The 18,393-nt window shown below is 37.2% G+C and overlaps 1 protein-coding gene across 5 annotated transcripts in view; it reads right to left on the bottom strand.

The window, feature by feature from the left end:
• The window catches only part of LOC131431397 (uncharacterized), a 232,589-nt gene that overhangs the window by 125,466 nt on the left and 88,730 nt on the right, over positions 1-18,393 (bottom strand). For 4 of the 5 annotated variants that reach the window (XM_058597086.1, XM_058597087.1, XM_058597078.1 and 1 more), the window contains one exon: positions 7,048-8,029. In XM_058597086.1, coding sequence (XP_058453069.1) covers positions 7,048-7,128 — 81 coding nt within the window. In that variant the 5' untranslated portion in view covers positions 7,129-8,029. The remainder of the gene's footprint in view (positions 1-7,047; positions 8,030-18,393) is intronic. The other variant, XM_058597080.1, reaches the window with a different exon arrangement.

The following is an 18,393-nucleotide window of genomic DNA, read 5'->3' on the forward strand; positions in this document are numbered from 1 at the left end:
CAACACCAATGCCACAGTCATAGAATCACGAAGGCGCACTTGTTCGTTCGAGATGTAATCTCACAAATGACATTTCCAACCGCTGATGATAACCCAAGCTAATGGCGAAGCAAACACAGCAACAATTAATTAGAACAGCTTATTTTTAGCACCCACACAAACAAAGCACTGTCGATCAAGTTATCGCATATCACTCACAAAAACGATTCAAAAAATCATCACTTCTGTCAACAACAAGCACAATGTCACGAAACGTCATCCTCCCTCTTTCCGGACGCATCCGAGCATGCAATTGCCGGTTGTCACTGGATTAGTATGCCAAACCAGGATTAGTATGCCAAACTTCCTCTTTCACGAAATATGACGATCGCACTATATTCGGCACTGTTTTTGTTTTGACAGTCCAAATTTGCGAATCACGAACCGCACGAGAGAGAAGTCGCGGACAATCCACAATCCACAGTAGCTTGAAGAAAACTCCGGTATGGCACTGCGCGCATCTGAGAGCCATGCAGCGACGGTGGCTACTACCTAGGCCAGACTACCGCATCAGTGACGACGAGCACTCGTAGCAAATTTTGTTTTTTTTTCGTCCATGATGAGGGAACGACTGCCACAAATTGGTTTCCTCACTTTAGATGCGGCGCGAATGGTAAACGAAAAAAAAACCTAGCGCTCAATCAGCTGAGCTGAGTTTGCGAATAACGTCGGGCGTCTCGGCTATCAGTCGGTTGCGAGTGCTAGTTAGGGGAGACTCTCCAGGAAATTAAAACAAAGTAATGTCAGTGTACTACAATCCGATACGGGACTACATCAACACTTTCAACAGATTTCGAAGACGGTTCACAAGTGTTCAGGACAATTGCATGATCAGTGATACGATGTTACAGACACTAAGTACACTTCCAGAATCCGGCGAATAGTTCTTAGGGAGTCAAACGAACCTATTCCTATGTAATAGCCTGGGAAGTACTCGCCGGTCTGTTACTATGAGAGTCTGTACTCTGAACCATTTGAGGAAGAATAATATGAAGATAAACATGTTAAACTAGTTCTTATACTAAAGATTGGAACAATGGATTTCAGGACACATTTTATTTAGAAGGTCTTAATTTTCAATTCTCTGGATTACTATAAGAGTGATTCCAAATTACATTGAATTTTTTGATAAGCTTTGATCAATTACTATTTAAATGACTAACGATTCCGCATCTACATTTTCGATAAATGGCATTTCTTAGCACTTGTTGACTTTTCCTACAACACTCTCACCTATTGCTGTAATAAGCACCGAAATGGTTATGCTTTGAACTGTGCGGATATAATTATGGTTGAAATAAACGAGAGAGCTAGTGGATTTTAGTGCTCTCTTCATTTACTTAACCAATGGATTCAAGCAGTCGTGATTTGAGGAGAGATTTTTTACTGTGATTTTTGGGAATAATAACACTAACCATGGGGCGAGCATGACGATTCGGTAAATTACATTGCCAATTTATTTGTCGAAGGAAAGTTTATTACTATTCCAAACGTGGTGAAAAAAATACCGACATTATCCAACATACTGTTCCCAAACTGTACTGAAAATTAAAGCTAATTTTTCTTTCGGAAGGATTAGGTGAACACTCATTTTCTCGAAACTTTATCCACACTCAGTTGAAAGATACGAGACCTACGTTGTGAACTACACTTAAAAAACGCAAGGTTGTTTATCTCAGGCAGAATATCAGTTTGAGAAATGTCTCAGTGCATTGCTCTAATTAATCTTTGAACTGCGATGTTTATGGATAGCTCACCCGAGCTCCAAGTTTAGACAATCACTGATTCGAATCTTTTCCGCTCGTCTAACGAAAAACTTCACGTGATTTATAGTTATTACCGGTCGACCAGTTACGACCCAGTTGAGTCAATAGTCAGTTTCTTACTAATTTAAATTCTCTCAATTATTTTCTCTCATAAATAGTATAAACGGGCAAATTCAGAGTATTTCTTTATTTAGCATTATAAAACAGAAAGTGCATAAAAATTTGTTCCCTACAATATTGCTCATATATAACTGGAATTATAGAAAAAATTCGTTTCTCATAATTTTTAGATAAGATTACAATTTCAAGACGATGAACAATCCCACTGAATCAAATGCACCAGCACAAACGATACCACGACCAATATCAAATTCTATTGACTTTTAACGACGTCATATTCGGAGCCCAGTAAAGGAGCTAGATATTTTATTGTAAAAAAAATACTTTTGACGTAAAAAAAGCGCAAAAAGTACAATGTAGCATGTGTTCAGTTTCTTCCTGATCATGAATCTGAGGCAGCGTATAGCAATGTGCCCTACACATCGAGCTTAAAAAAATCATGCCGAAGATTCGCCACATTTAGAAATTTTTTTTTTTCGTTTTCCTATCGTCACTCTAAACGACGGTTTGAAAATTTAAACATGTATCACCTTGTAATTGTGGAACCGGAAGTCGAATCCGGATAAAATTCACGAGTTTTGAATGTGGAATCAGGAATCAGAACAAATTGGCTCAAGTGGCACGTTCCCCTAGTTAATAGGATTTGTACCTTGTCATGGGTTCTCAACATTATCCTGATGGGAAGAGAAACCGTTTGCATCCCCGAAATGATGCTGAACGATCTGTATGTAACAAAATCAGGGTGGCAAGTGAATTAGCGATTTCAATTTCCCGGTTTTTTCCCGGTGCGCGAGACTAAAAATTCCCGTTTTTTTTTAACATGTACAAAAAACATCGAGAGTTGAGAAACAAGTATTTTTCGGGTATCTTCTTGGAACTACGATTGAAACTCTCATCCACAGTTTGTCCAAACGTTCATCTTCTGAACTAACAGTACCATCCAGTCCAATGTATTTCATCTTTATTTTGTCTTCTACTTCGCCAGTAACTTCGATGTAACAATATGATTAAAACAAGAAACATATCTCTCCAACGATGATGAAAATGATCAGTCTTGCATTTCATGAAGGAATGAAGCATCAAAATTCTTGCAATTTTCTTGAAAAATCAACACGATTTATTTAAACTTCTTGCTTTTTCTAATAATGCTCTTAAGCGCAGCTTTCACATCAGTCTTTTAAAGGCTATCTGGAAAACCAGTCCTTCTTAAAACTTATGCAAGTTAGGAGTGTATTCTCGAAATCGGCAAAACCGTTCATTTCAAAGAACTGTTGAAAACTTGATAGTTGTACCGAAAGAATTAGTTCTATTGAACCGTTCTTTCGTTTTTCTAAAATTTTATATGTTTTTTCGAAAATAATATGAGAGCTATAAATTATATTTTGTAGTAAACAGATTCAATAATAGTGATGTCTTTTAGTAACGGAAAATCCACCAATACATTTTCATAGTTCGCGAACTTCTACCAGAATCCTCAAACCAGGAAAAGTTTCGAAAGACTATTCTATTGAGAAGAATAGAGAGCTATCATTATTCAATAAAGAACTCCAGTTCACTCAATCTTCAAGGAGAACTAGTTCTTTTGGACCGGCCGCGGACTGACCATCTCAAATGTATTCCAATCCTTTTTTAGCCTGGTATAGTATAAGGTTAAAAATTAAAAATGAATGAACTAAAGTACAACACTCCTCCCGCAAACCCGGTTCCTTCTAATAACCAGTGACGTCTCGTGACTAAATTTACGGGTTGTGCACTGCTTATATGGTATGATATCAGAACCGTTTCGACGTTGCAACTGAGACAGCAATTTGTTTTCAACTGCCATAAGCATAAGCCACTGAAGCCTCTCCTGAATGTGTACATACAAGTTCTCACAGAGTTGACAGTTCGACCAGTTGTGCAGTGCACGAGGTGCACATGAGGACCATTGCTAACAACATATACGATATCGTTTCAGAGTTGGGTTTTGGCGAGAGAACAAAATCCTTCTAGAATTCTTGAAATGTACGCTTGTCACTTTGGAAAAACCACAACAATCTATGCCTCTAGTGACTGAGATGATATAAATTTGATTCTCCTATCATCGACAATCTTCGATTGCTCCTTCGTCGACATCAATATCCTCATGATAGCTGATAATCTTCGAAAAAAATAAAACATAGATTCACTGAACAGGCTCTTACGAACTGTGAAAATCTAATTTCAGCTGTCAAAAAAGGAAATCAAATACTCCTTGCAAATGGTGGAAAAAGTATTCTCACAATTTGACATTACTGAGACAAATTTTGGTGAAATTAGGGATATTATTAGCTGGCAACTAAAAACACGGCTCCTAAGAATTCTTTAAAAAAATATTAAACATGTTACCTGATGCTACTTTTACCATTATGCATACTTATTCTGAAATTTGAAGACAAACACTAAAAAAGGGTCTAAGTGCAAATGACAGTTCCTCTTTCTTTACTCTTTCTTTCGATTATTGCGGTTCTATCGGCAATCCTTCTATATTACACTTTGCAGAGAATAACGACTGAAACTATCAACTTTCGATCTGCTGTTGAAAAAAAATGTTGGAAAGTAATAATTGAAAAAGAAAATGAACAAAGAGAAACTGTCTTTTGCACTTGGAACCTTTTCAAATATTTATCGAAATTTAACAGAAATCCAGCAGAAGCATCCCAATTATCCTTATTTTTCAGTATGAGCATTCATTGTGCTGTTATTGATGACAACTAAGAGAGCTCTTATTGATTTAAAATTGCTGTCAAACCCATACAAAAACCGTTGAGACATGAGGTGTTGGCCCCATTTTCAATGAATTGTGCACTATTGAACCTGTGTGTAAACTGTGTGGCACAATTAGATGTACTGTGTGGGACAAAACTGAACTTCTAGTTCAAACACAAAATTGCCTTCAACTTTTCATTTGTTGTATCAGGAAAATCATGATGCTGAAAATCGTTACTAAGATTAGGACTAGTAAGTTTTTTCCCGTTTTTTCCCGGATTTGCACTAAAATTCCCGACTTTTTCCCGGTTTTTTCCGGTAAAACCAAATTCCCGACTTTTTCCCGGTTTTTCCGGTCACTTGCCACCCTGTAAATTCGTTTGCCACAGATTCTCTGCAGAAGTGTCGATTGTATCCCACACAGAATCGCGTAGATTTCAGCGTGGAACTCAATGAGGTAGCTACTAAGTGAATGAGACTGCTCTAGCCTCTAGCCTTTATCACTTGGTAATTTTGGAAGTCGATTCCGGATAAATTTCACGAGTTTTGCATGTAACCATAATACCTTTCATTTGAATCTATGTTATTGAAAATCGGCTCAGTCATCTCTGAGAAATCGGAGTGAGCTCCGTTTGGAAATATTGGAGCACTATTTCCAGAGCCGGAAACTGAGGATCGGTATAACTGAAGTGAGATTATTTGAGATTCACCAACAAAATCTGAAAACTATAGATTTGAACAATTTTCAAGGAAATTGCAACTCCTTGCATGTCACGAAAAAAAACACCCTTCAAATTAATTTTTTTTATACTAATCAGCATGTTTTTCTCGGGACCAAAAGTCATATCAAAATAATACTCAGGAATGTGGTATGGCATTTTAATATCTTTCTTTTGAATATACGTTTGTGAAAATCGGTTTAGCTCCTCTGCGAAAAGTTAGTGCACAAATTTTCATTTTGTTTGCATATATTTTTTTTGCTGGTGGACAAACACTTCGGTTATAACGCTCCTTGATTTTTGACCCGAGGTCGAGGTCAAATGACTCTGGAAAAGAACTCACAATTTTATTTTCTTTTATACTAAGCAAAATAAAAAGTTCACTTTCGAATCTCAAACACGAGGTACGCAATCTACAGGCCTAGAATCGACGAATTTCGCTGTACTGGGAATTGACTTTAATCGTTCATATGAATGTCATACTCACAGAGAAATTGGATTGAACAAATACGAAATACTTGCACTTCAGAATCAATCTCACGGATTCTGAAACATTAGGCCTATGACGACAATAATAATACCGAAACAATAACGAAAAGGGAGTAAAGAGCTGGGGCACACCAAAATAGTACGCAAAAAAAGCAGACTGCATGTTTTATACATCAAGTTGAATTACACGAGCAAGACTAAAAAGCCTTGAGTATTACACTCCTTTCGTGGAATTTGAACTTATGTTTCAACAGACAACAGCCACCGATTCATAGTGTACAGAACCATTGCATGGCTTGTGCTATGATCCTACTGACAACTAAGAATCCTTCCAGATCAGGGCTCCAACATATGACAACTGGCTGAACATTAAATTAACATGTATTTGAATATCAATCATTTTGGAATAACTAAATAGCTTTTCTAGCAGCGCATCTATTTCAGTAATAAACAGCACCGAAGCCTTTCATCGAGATTAAGAAGTTCACATTCAAAGCAATAACCAATCCACTCTATCGCAGCCAATCGAATCCATGCGCCGAAAGAAAAGTGAATGAAATAATAAGAGAGTTAATGGCATGTAAAATCCACTTTTAGCTACTGCTGCTGCACTATCAAATTTCAACTCAATAAATAGCATCAACAACCTCGGATAGCGAAGGTTGACTTACTGCGGCGTGGAATAGCAAATCTAGCTACGTTTTGAACTGGTGACTGGTACAACAAAAACAAAAAAAAACGGAAAAGTGAAACGGGAAAGTCCCACTGCGAGCGACTGTTGACGATGCTTGAAACTAGAGGTGAGAAGTTATAGTGTGAACTGTTAAATAGCGGTGGCTTAGCTTGAACTCATCTTGTAGGTTACAGTGGAACGCCCATTATCAGTCCATTAGTAGATTTTTTTAATATAATGAGTAAATTCGAGTGTTTATGAAAACAGTAGCTTGCGCAAATCAATTAATCAGAAAGTAAACAGATAAATTCTACTTAAATTGTTCTGCAGATTCAATATTCACTTAAAAATAGTTTACACAAACTTGATCCTAGATTAAGAAAAAAACATATCAATAAATAAGAGAAGGGATAGTTTGGTCTAATGATATATCGACTGACGATTTCAATGTTAAAGTAGTCACGCTTAAAGCCCCTGAAACTAGATTGCCTAGCAGGACGATCAGTTCACTTACCCGATTGTTCAGTCCCTCATCGTTCTTTCCTCGCTTCAGAGATGGCGCTCGGATGACGTTATGTTCACCGTATGGATTCATCGTTTCCGACTACGACGGCGGGTAAGATGAGCGTTACAAATTCACCACGTTGCTGACTTCGGTCGATGTATGCACCGCCGAGTTTGTTTTTCACTCACTTCATTCGATCGTCCGGTTTTCTGTTTACTTCGAAGTTCGAAAACTCGAATTCACCACAGGTGCGCGCGTGCCTTATTCGCTCTAAGGGGTTTTTACACTCTCACAAATCTTTCTGTGGTTACCATATCAACACTCACGTACACAAGTTCAACGGAAAACTGAAAAGTAGATTAATATATTTCCGCTAATTCAATCGCCGGCGCTTTTATCGCGAGGTGGTATCTGCCGGCGGTAGAGAAACTAGAAGGAAACAGCGGTTACACTTTTTCGGTCGCAAACATTTGAATTTTATCCGATTCGTTGTACACATTCACTGTTAGGTGCCAATTGTAATGAACTTATAACTTTTCTCTCATGTTTTATGTTCCTTCGATATCCTCTACTAGAACTAAAATTAAAACAAGCTTATTCAACATATGCTGTTCTGCTCACATTTTCACCACCAGTAATCAACTGCCACCTGTGCCTCTGCGGTAGCTGTCGCTTCAAATCGGCAACGTTTCGGATGAGACGTGCTGTCACCTTTCCCAAATGGAGCAAATTTTACCCATTTGCATCAGGTTACCATAAGGAAGGGGATACTTCCCTTCCGACTCCTTAGTTTTAACGGAAAACAACGTTTTTATTTATTCTCACGTTGAAGGGTCTATCTCCACAACGTTGTTTTGAATTCCGTCGTCAACGGGAAATAATCACTGATTGGTTGCTTACTGCGAAGCGCAATGACGACGATCTCGCGCTGCGATTGGCACTGGTCCACGATCAGGTTTAGTTTTTAACACGCTATTCTTTGCTTCAGTTTCTGAAACGGAAAAACAGAAAGAAAAATAAAATGTTATTCAATATTGCGGCTATCGTCACAGTTGAGTGGTCTGTAAAGAATTTCGGTTTATAGGTTATGACGAAAAGAGAGCCGGTATCCGGTTTGTTTCACTCATTTTGAATCTTGATGATATTTGGATCAATAAAGTGTTTGCTTAGGACCTACTGGAAACAACATGAAAAACGAAATGCGGAATCACCCCGAAGGATGTTAAACATTGACATTGACGGTGGAAAAATTTCTCACGAAAATATTTCCAATACTGAGCTATGATTCATTGAACATTTTTTGGCGTATATGTCAAATTGTATATTCCATTCAAGAGCATATCACAAGACCTATTCTATGAAATCGTTTAAACAAATTGACAATCGATTCATTTCTTCATCGCACCATAAATGATACTAACTTGTTATAGGACCAATTAAATTGCCCACAAAATGGCACAATAAGATAAACATTATTGATGTGCTAGACCAGCGAAAAAAATGTCATTTAAGAGTTTGACAGCAAATAAGAAAGAGCGTGCAACAATTACGAAGAAATGTTGCGTGCCACTGGGTAAACTTGTTTTCAACTTATTAAGTGATTCTTTTTATTATTTTGTCATCGATTCCGCGTTTGTTGAACAACGAACGATCGATGCGGATCTGCAACTCATTGATTACATTTGGCTCGTTTAATAAAAAAAAACAGTTATCGAACCGAACGACCTGATACACAATTCTGTCGTCTTAAAGTGCAAAATCGTGGCAGAAAAACAGCGAAACGATGAAAAGAAAAAATCGATCAAGTTATATCATGCGTTAGTAGGTTAGGACTTGTTTTAAAGTGACAAGCAACAAATATGGCATGAGTCAGTAAACTGTTACACTTTTATGCACTCGAAACAGTTGTTAGAGTTTTCGGGAGCATTTCGAACTGGTACACATTAGCAAGATAATTTGTAGTCCAACAGAAGAATCAGTCTGTTTGCGATCTAGCATAAGACATTGCAATTGCAATTGAAGCAACAACAAACAGGAAACATAACTCCTGTCACCTTCTGATGGAAATCCGGCTGAAACCGACAGCCCATTGCACAACTGACGAGAGAAAGATAATCCCTTGTGAGATGTTGCTATGTGCATATTTGCACACGGGTAGAAAGTCGCAGAAATTCAAGATGCAAAACTTTCTTCACTGTTATTCCAACTAAGCTACGTTAGTACATAACGTACAGCCAGACAACTGCATCTCATATTTTACCGCGAGATTTTCCTGCTTCCACCTTAGGTCCAGCGGTCGCCCTAGAGCTTCCATCTTTTAACAAATCCCGCTACAGTATCAACAATTTGCATTTGTTCGTCCTCCTTTTGCTCTCAAACTTTGTGAAGTGTTTTATTTGAAATGGCAATTTATTGCCGATGTGAAACCGACGATAGATTTTCCGTTGATTTTCTCGTTACACAATGCATGCGAAGTCGTTTAGAAATACGCCGGGTTGAAAGTTTTTTATATGTATGGGGAGTGTCCCATGTTGCGAAACACCGATATTATTTATGTGCAATTGGGAAATGATTATTGTTAGTAATTTGATACTATTTCAGAATATAAAGTACACTCTCTGAAATAATATCATATTGCTACCGTTAATCATTCCCCGAATACAATCTGAAAACACGTCCATTAAGTAAGTTCTGTACGTATATAGTTACGGATTTGAATCATGTGCAAGGAAGAATTGCAATGAGAACACTTTCTTCTCTAGCAGAAGATGTTTGATAGGATTGTAACACTTAAGCCACGATCATGCGGGTTCCTGCTACTATGTCGAAAGATGTTGAAACTTTCTTATACACGTCTCATTCATTATTTGACAGGATTCTTCAACATTTATTTATTGGGCGAAGATTTGGAGTTTAGGGAGGGTTCATGTCTTTGGGCACCACATGAACGTTGTTCGCGGCATATGGCTCCATGATCTATTTTTTCGTAATGGCAAGATGCTAAACCTGTCAAAAATGAACGTAACATTTGTAGAACTTGACTTGACTCTCCTGGTTGTTGGTTCCGATCGCGATATAAATGTCGCAAGTCACAGAAACAGATAGCTTGCCAGACAAGATATTTTTTGCGAACTATGTTAAAATCAAACTGCAGTCATGATTATACTACACTCAGATCCTTAGAATGAGTGGTGTGCAGTTTTTCTTAATGCACGACAAGTTGTGGTAGACCAAATTTTTATCGTGGCACTTTTTAGTAAGTACTTTCAAGCGGTTTTACAGGTAGATTTTGTATGCGTTTTTTTATTTATTTGACACGAATCAATATCCTTGAGTTTCCGTTCCTATGTGATCTTCGAGATTTCGAAAGTAATGCAGTATTCCATGTATTTTTATGCGAATTTTGTTCATGTGTTTTTCCATGCCGAAATACATTTCTCCACTAAATCTAAACTTTTTATTCAGCGTATAAAGACTGTCCCAGAAAGTATGGACGAACTTTGATTTCGCTGTAAATAATTCACAAGTGTTAGATATTCAAATTTTATCGATATACTGATAATATTAGACTACAACAACAGAATATTATTCTCAACATTTGCTACTTAGCCATTGTAGACTAGCTGGCGCACCATCTTGCGAAAGTTCCTCATTAAATTTCGTACAGACTTCTTGGCGACAAGTTTCGACACTTTATTTCCAATCTTTTTCGAACTGTTGAATGGTTTCGACTGCCGAGACATGTTTCCTAATATGTGCCTTCGTTAATTCCCAAAATTCCTCAATTGGTCGAAGTTGTGGGCAATTTGGTGGATTCATGTCTTTTGGGACGAAAGTGACATTTTTGGTCGAATACCATTTTACCGTTAATTTCGAGTAGTGGCAAGAAGCAAGATCTAACCAGAAGACAACAGGATCCTTGTGGCTTCGAATCATGGGTAGAAGTCGTTTTTGTAAACATTCCTTGATGTATATTTCGCTGTTCATTGAAGCAGTGGTGATGAAGGGTTTCGAAGTCTTACCGCAGCTACAAATTGCTTGCCAGGCCATAACTTTCTTACCAATTTTTTCGACTTCAATCGATGTCTTGGACTGGTTTAACACTTGCCCTTTTCGCACCGTATAATATTGTGGTCCCGACAAGGATTTGTAATTGAGTTTCTCGTAGGTTTCGTCGTCCATGATTATGCAGTTCAAATTTCCAGCAAGAATCGTATTATACAGCTTTCGAACCCTCGGCCTGAACGATGCTTCTTATTTCGGACTACGTTTTGGTTGTTTCTGCTTCTTATAGGTTCGAAGGTTCAAACGTTCTTTAGCACGAAAAACATTTGACTTCGAAGTGCCCACTTTTTTGGCCACATCCCGAACTGAAACCTCCTTCTTGTGCTCGAACGCCTTCAGTATACGTTTATCCAACTGAGGGTTAGCAGGACCTTTTTTTCGAACCGTTTTCGGTTTATCCTCAAAGGTATTATCCTCGCCGAACTTCCTGATTACATTTCGCACGGTTTTTTCACTTACTCCTTCCATTTTTGCTATCTTTCTCAGTGACAGTCCGCGTTCTGTGCACCATTTGTACACAATTTTTTGACGTTGTTCTGCTGAAAGTCCACGCATTTCGAAACAAATGCACAAGTGGTTAGAGAAGAGTGTAAACAACAGAACACAGCCATAAAAATTGACAGATTCTGAACCAGTGCGAAATGGCAGCGGTTTTTGGTTGTGTCCATACTTTCTGAGACAGTCTTTATGATGCGCATTTCCAAAATTACGTTGTGATAACGGATATTACCTTTTTATGAGGATTTGCTAAGTTTTGTTTTGTGTTTATACGTATTTCCGAAGTCATACTTTTTTTTCAATGAGAAAAAAGTTTAATGAGTTTTGTAGAATTTTTATTTAAAGCTTTCAAATAGGTAGTAATCGCTGGGGAGCTGATTCGGTGAATATGGTGGATGCGGAAGCAAATTTGAAATTCATTTCATACTATTTCGCCATGGCTTTCGTTGTCATTTTTGGTACACCGTGAGCAAACACTATACTGACTTTGAAAATAGCTTCTATTGAGTCATGTTTGGACATTTTGTTATTTATGGAACCACTTCATTCCAAAATGAACGCATAGACATTGCTTTCTAGATTTCAGTTCTAGTTTCAGCTAATCTATCTAGTCATACATAATGTTGTGATGCCAAATCCACCTGAGCCAGCGCCTGGACTCTGTGGAACTATAGGATGAGCGGCAGGCGCTTCTGAGGGCATTGATTTTTATACATTTGTAAGATAGAGGATTTCCTGACATATTAAGACATTTCCTTATCCCGAACACGCGTTTTTAACCGATAACCACTAAAATAATAAATAAATAAGAGTACATAATATCATACAAGCACGTTTTACAATTGGCTATAATGCGACTATTAATGAAAATAAATCACTTTGATAGAATAAAGCGTACATTTTTTTTAATAATATATTTAATAAGGCATACTGCCCTAGATCTAAGATGCCTGTGCAGAATCGTCGAGTTGTCTTATTGAGAAAAGATTGTACATCAACAGATACATTTGTTTATAATCGTTTTAAGAAAAGATGTTAAGCCCGGATGAGTAATTTTGTGTACCGAGGGAACGGCCCACTTTTTGGAAGTATTCCTTAATTCTAATAGAAAAGTTTTTTTGTCTAAATAAGACATGATACGACAAAATAATATAGTAATACATACGACCACTACCAGTGACATGTTTTTTCAGTAATAGTGGAATATTATAGCTTATACCTTATGATCAAAAAAGAACCGGAATTTTATTAAAAACGCAAAATTCCATTTTTAATAAATTTATTTATTATCGCCTTCAAAGAATACTCTCCTCATGGGGCAATACGTGCATGCCAACGCTTGATCCAATTTTCCATACAAGTTTTATAGGCCGCCGAAGGTATGGCCTTTAGTTCACGCAGCGAATTCTCTTTTATGGTCTCTATTGTCTTAAAACGCGTTCCCCGCAATGGCAATTTGAGTCTAGGGAAGAGGATAAAGTCACACGGGGCCATATCTGGAGAGTACGGTGCTTGGTTGATTATATTGGTTGAGTTTTTGGCCAAAAACTGCGACACAACCAACGCTGTGTTTATGAATGAAATTCAGCTTTTTTGGCACCAGCCGAGAAGCGACGCGTTTCAAACCCAAAACATCAGTTAAAATGTGTTCGGCTGATCCATAAGAGATGCTCAACAACACAGCAATCTCTCTAATACAGAACGATTTTGCAACACGATTTGCTTCGCCGATTCCATGTTTTCTTCAGTAACAGATGTTGTTAGGCGGCCAGGGATCTCATCATGATCCAAGCTTGTACGACCACCTTTGAAGCGTTTATACCACTCGTATACCTGTGATTTTCCTAGACACGATTCACCAAAGGCCTTTTCTAACATTTTCAACGTTTCGGAACACTTAAATCCATTTGCAACACAAAATTTGATGCACGTTGTTCTAAATTTTCATCCATTATAAAAATCGCCACACGAAAATTTTCCAACTTCTTTGTATAGATGCCAATCAGGAATCAGAACAAATTGGCTCAAATGGCACGTTCCCCCTGATATTGATATTGAGAGAATAAAAGTTTAGCGATTGGACAAGCGCGGGAATTTTAAAATGAAAATTACGGTTCTTTTTTATGGTACTAAGCCATTAAACAACGCTGTCTTCGTTTGTCTCCTTCGCACCGTATACCAACTCTTATTTAGGTTTTTTTACGGACACGTCGGAGAAGACAGAATGTTCAATGGTGTTTCGGTTTTTCATTTTCATGCATCACTGACCAAACGTTTTAGAAAGATTTACTACTTGCGTTTCTGTGCGAATTGTAGGAAAAAATGAACCAAATCCAAAACCGAAACACGTCGAGACAGCTAGTCTCCTGGCTTGGTTTCATCCAGCAGTGCGCGGGATCGCACACCAAATTCAGAAGTATTTTATGTATGTACAGCTATTTCTTCCATGCGAACGAGCACATTGCATTAAATTAGATTTAACATGAGTACAGTTATAGTGTCTCCTGTTGTTGAAGGAATGGCCTATGCGACGAATGGCTTACCCACCGAACGGGTATTTGACAATACAGGTTAACTTGAAGAAAATTCAGAGAACAAAAAATCACAAATGCTCGGAGGCTAACGAGAACTAAAATAATCTAAATGCACATCTAATTGAATTACTCATCGAACAGCTGTTATTTCGGTTTGCCTCGGGGATCAACGAACGTACGGTATTCCGAAACAAAAACGACACGAACGTCAACTTAGGAGCGATAGCTTGTTAGGAAGTTCCACACTTCAACCAGGGGAAACTCTTATCATCACTCGTGTGTGTATGTGGTGAATAGTGGGAAACGAAAACGAAGTTCACAACACGCCGAAGTGGCGCTGCGCAGATCAATGACCCAGTTCAGAAGCCAAGAAACTCCCGCAGACCAAAACGATTCCCGGAGGCACCAGCAATTTAGCGACCGACAATTCGCGATTTCATTGGGTTACTGAACCAAACTACTTTGGTGTTTTTTTTTGCATTGACGATTGTTTTATTTTGCTTGACAAGAGTTTAAACGTTTGTTGGTGCCGGTATGGCGGCGTCTCGTTCAACCGCATGCAAACATCTACCATAGAAACTAATAAATCATAACATTATTCTGCTTCGCTTCATAAACTTCTATACAAGCGAAAGAAACAATCATTATCTGTTATAATGGGACTCATCAACGAGGTTGAAAGGTAACGATGCGATGATTTATGGGGGGTTGAAAAAAGTTAAAAATAACAAATGATCCACTGCTGCAATGCTGCAATTCCGATTGGCACATTTATACTGATAATTTTAACACATTTGAAAGGTTGTTTGAAAAAAATGACCAATATTCAATTATTTTCAGAAAGTTCAGGCTTATACCATTATTAAAATTTTTAAGAGAATGTGCTTACGCCACATCAGCTGATTCATATCTGAAAATTCATATTCAATTTGAACTAATATTCACAAATAAGTCAATGAATCAACGCAAAGACAATGTAACAATATTTAAAAGCATTTTTTGAAGAAAGTTATTGCCTTGAAATAAGGTGGTATTAGTAGGGTTACGGCTTCAGTAGTGATCTCATATACGAAAACCATTAGTTAGAGTGAGATCTGCTGTATCTGTTCGATACAACATAGAATGAGAAGTTTCGGGCCTAACAAAGAAAAAGTCGATTTTTGCCGTGAAAACCTTGACTCATCGGTCCTACAACATTTTGATGCCTTTTGAAAAAACAAGATTTGTCAAGGCCTTCAAAATAGACTTCCGTTTCTGAAATGACCTTAGCATTCGCCGAAAATTTCTTTTCATGGAGAAACATTTTCAGGTTTGGCAATAGATAATAGTAGCTGGGGGCCAGGTCTGGAGAATACGGGGGATAGTGGACCAATCCGCACCGCAAATCAGTCAATTTCACCGTTTATGTTTTATCAGGAGACGAAACTCTTTTTCCATAGATTGATGAAAACTAGAATTCGTCTGACACGATCAGCTATTATTCAAACACTAGTGAAACGATTGTCATGAAATTTGGTATTGCGCCATCTAGAGGCTTGTTCTCAACCAAAATGTACACGGTTCGAAACCATTCACGTCTTTTTTTTGTCTTTTTTTACCTTAAGGGTAAGATGAATAAGTGCATTCGATTCTAGTTTTCGCGCCGTTATAACAGTAGTATTAAACAATTTCCATACTATTTTTTCTGCGGTATTGCTTCTTAGAGCCGAAGCAAAGATATTGAATAAGATTTTATCACAATTAGTTGATTGATAGTCGTATAATTCGAAAAATAATATTGCGACTTTACTAATGAGATGTTGATTGGTACAATAGTACAATATCAATAATAATAATAAGCTGGTGCAATTATTTTATCTTCAACTGAACTGAAAATTTCAGCCATTTGATCTTCGAACTTGAACAATGTCCAAGGAGCCATCAAAAGTCTTAGATTGTTAAAGCCGTTGAAGCCATTTAAAAAAAAATTAAGTCGGTAAAAAAAGTATAGTTTGTCGATTACGTCACTCACAGCATTATATTTCCGGGTCGATAATTGGAGGCATTTGATCTTTGAATTTGAGCTAGGGTTAGGAATTTGAACTAGATTTCCTAGAAAATTGAACATAGAGAAATAGCATGTAAAGCTCCACATACATACATATATACATACATACACACACAAATATTTTCCGATTTTTTCGAGTTGAATTGAATGGTATATAACACTAGGGGTTCTGATCAAAGGTAGGATTTTCAAGCAATTTTATGAAGGCAAAAACGATGGCCAAAAAAAAAGTGTAGGACATGGCGGACCACTGTTGCCGCGGGTAGCCGTACATTACGATGCATACTATCAACTGGCAAAGCTACACATTGATTGTGCACCAATGCTTTTAACTAAAAAATTGTCAACCCATCGGAATTTTGGGAATTTAGATTTTTTGACTTATCACGAAAACACGACTTCGTGAAACATCTAATTTGCGAACGAGTTGATTCTGGAGGAATTCCAATAGAGCAATGCAATATAAATCTATCCAAATTCTAAAAGTAATTCAAAATAAATCCCTAGCGACCATTTCTACATAACATTTATTTGAATACACCATAAGCTTATCTCCGATGAGGTACCAAAAAGTTTTTCACTACAACTCTCCCGGTTTTACTAATTATCCGCTTCTTTTCGGCAAGTCTATCGTTTTGTTTTACAGAATAAACGAAAATCCTTCTTTGTTTTTTCTTTCTTTTCGAAAAGTGAATTTAGCTAGGAAAAGTTCTACGTCCCAGAATTTTTTTTATCCTTTTAACCATCATTCTCTTCCAATGGATTCAATTGCAAACTACATTCAACATTCAACTATCGAAAAATCTTTAACTCTACAGCCCTAAGAAGTATTTCTGCAGCCCTAGTTGAGTATCATTGACTATATTTTTATTTCATGGCGATTCTTGATTGACCTGATTGAAAAGTTGTCGAATCGAATGCATTGTTCATCATTTGTTGGAAATTTTCTTTTCAAGTATGTGCAGTTTTCTTCGACATAAAGAATCTCCGTACTGTTTTTCATCGAACATGATGGCAGTAATGGGAAAATAAAAGTACATGTATCGTGTATGACACAATTTGTTTTTTTCCTGTGTTCTATACTTCTTCCATACTTTGATCGCATGGAAATGTGTTCTAGTTCTTACTATAACTGAATAAAAGTTAACTTTTTGCTATGACCGTTTGAATTCAAAAGAACTGAACTGCGTAAAAGTTGATGTGTGTTTTATTCGTAGGAAGCAATAAGACAAACACAAATCCGACGCTGATAGGACCAACGCCACCAAGTCTAGACCGGTACGGTACTGAATGGATGAGAAGGTCTTCTACCGTTTTAATATTCAATTCATTTCACTGCTTCATTCAGAAGTGAGCTTTGGAAAGATTGATTAACACTAGCGAGAATGTTATACCATATAATAATCTGAATCAGACAGATTACGTATACTTTTGTTGAGTAATTAATGCGATTCATGAGTCATACTAATTACTAAAACATGAGCACCGTTTGTATAATTTTGGGCACTTCATAATAAAACTTAACGTTTTCTCCTTATCCTTCGTTATGTTATAAAACATTTTTTCTAGTACTCAATTTCCTGGTGTATGTTTACCAAATCATTGGCGACCATAGAATTTCACAAAGCGGTTGTTAAAAGATTTAGCATCTCAGAAAATACATATGCAGAATTCCAACTGAATTGGACATGGATAAGTGATACAGTACGGCAGTCACAGTTTGAAGGTTTTTAATTTGAATATCACGATAGGGAAGAGTTTGTGAAATTTCCGAAATCTATGCATGGAACGACGGGATCTGTTGTTATCTCGAAAAAAAATCATGTTGAGCAAAATTGTCCCTCTGGGAACAACTATTCAGCAATTTCATTAAAAGCTGCCAATTTAAAATTAAGTCGCATTTATATTCAAACATTTTTCAAGTCCCAGAAAGTCGATTTGTTTATCGACCATTTACTTTTTTGTCGGAAAAGCATGTGATGTTTTATGTTAGAAATACAGACATCAGGCGTAACCCGCTTAAAAAAGGCAGTTAAAGACTGTCCCAGAAAGTATGGATGCACTTTGATTTTGCTGTAAATAATTCACAAGTGTTACATATTCAAATTTTATTCGATATACTGATAATATTAGACTACAACAAAAGAATATTATTCTCAACATTTGCTAATTAGCCATTGTAGACTAGCTGGCGCACCTTCTTGCGAACGT

This window comes from Malaya genurostris, chromosome 2 (assembly GCF_030247185.1).
Source record: "Malaya genurostris strain Urasoe2022 chromosome 2, Malgen_1.1, whole genome shotgun sequence".
Lineage (NCBI taxonomy): Eukaryota > Metazoa > Arthropoda > Insecta > Diptera > Culicidae > Malaya > Malaya genurostris.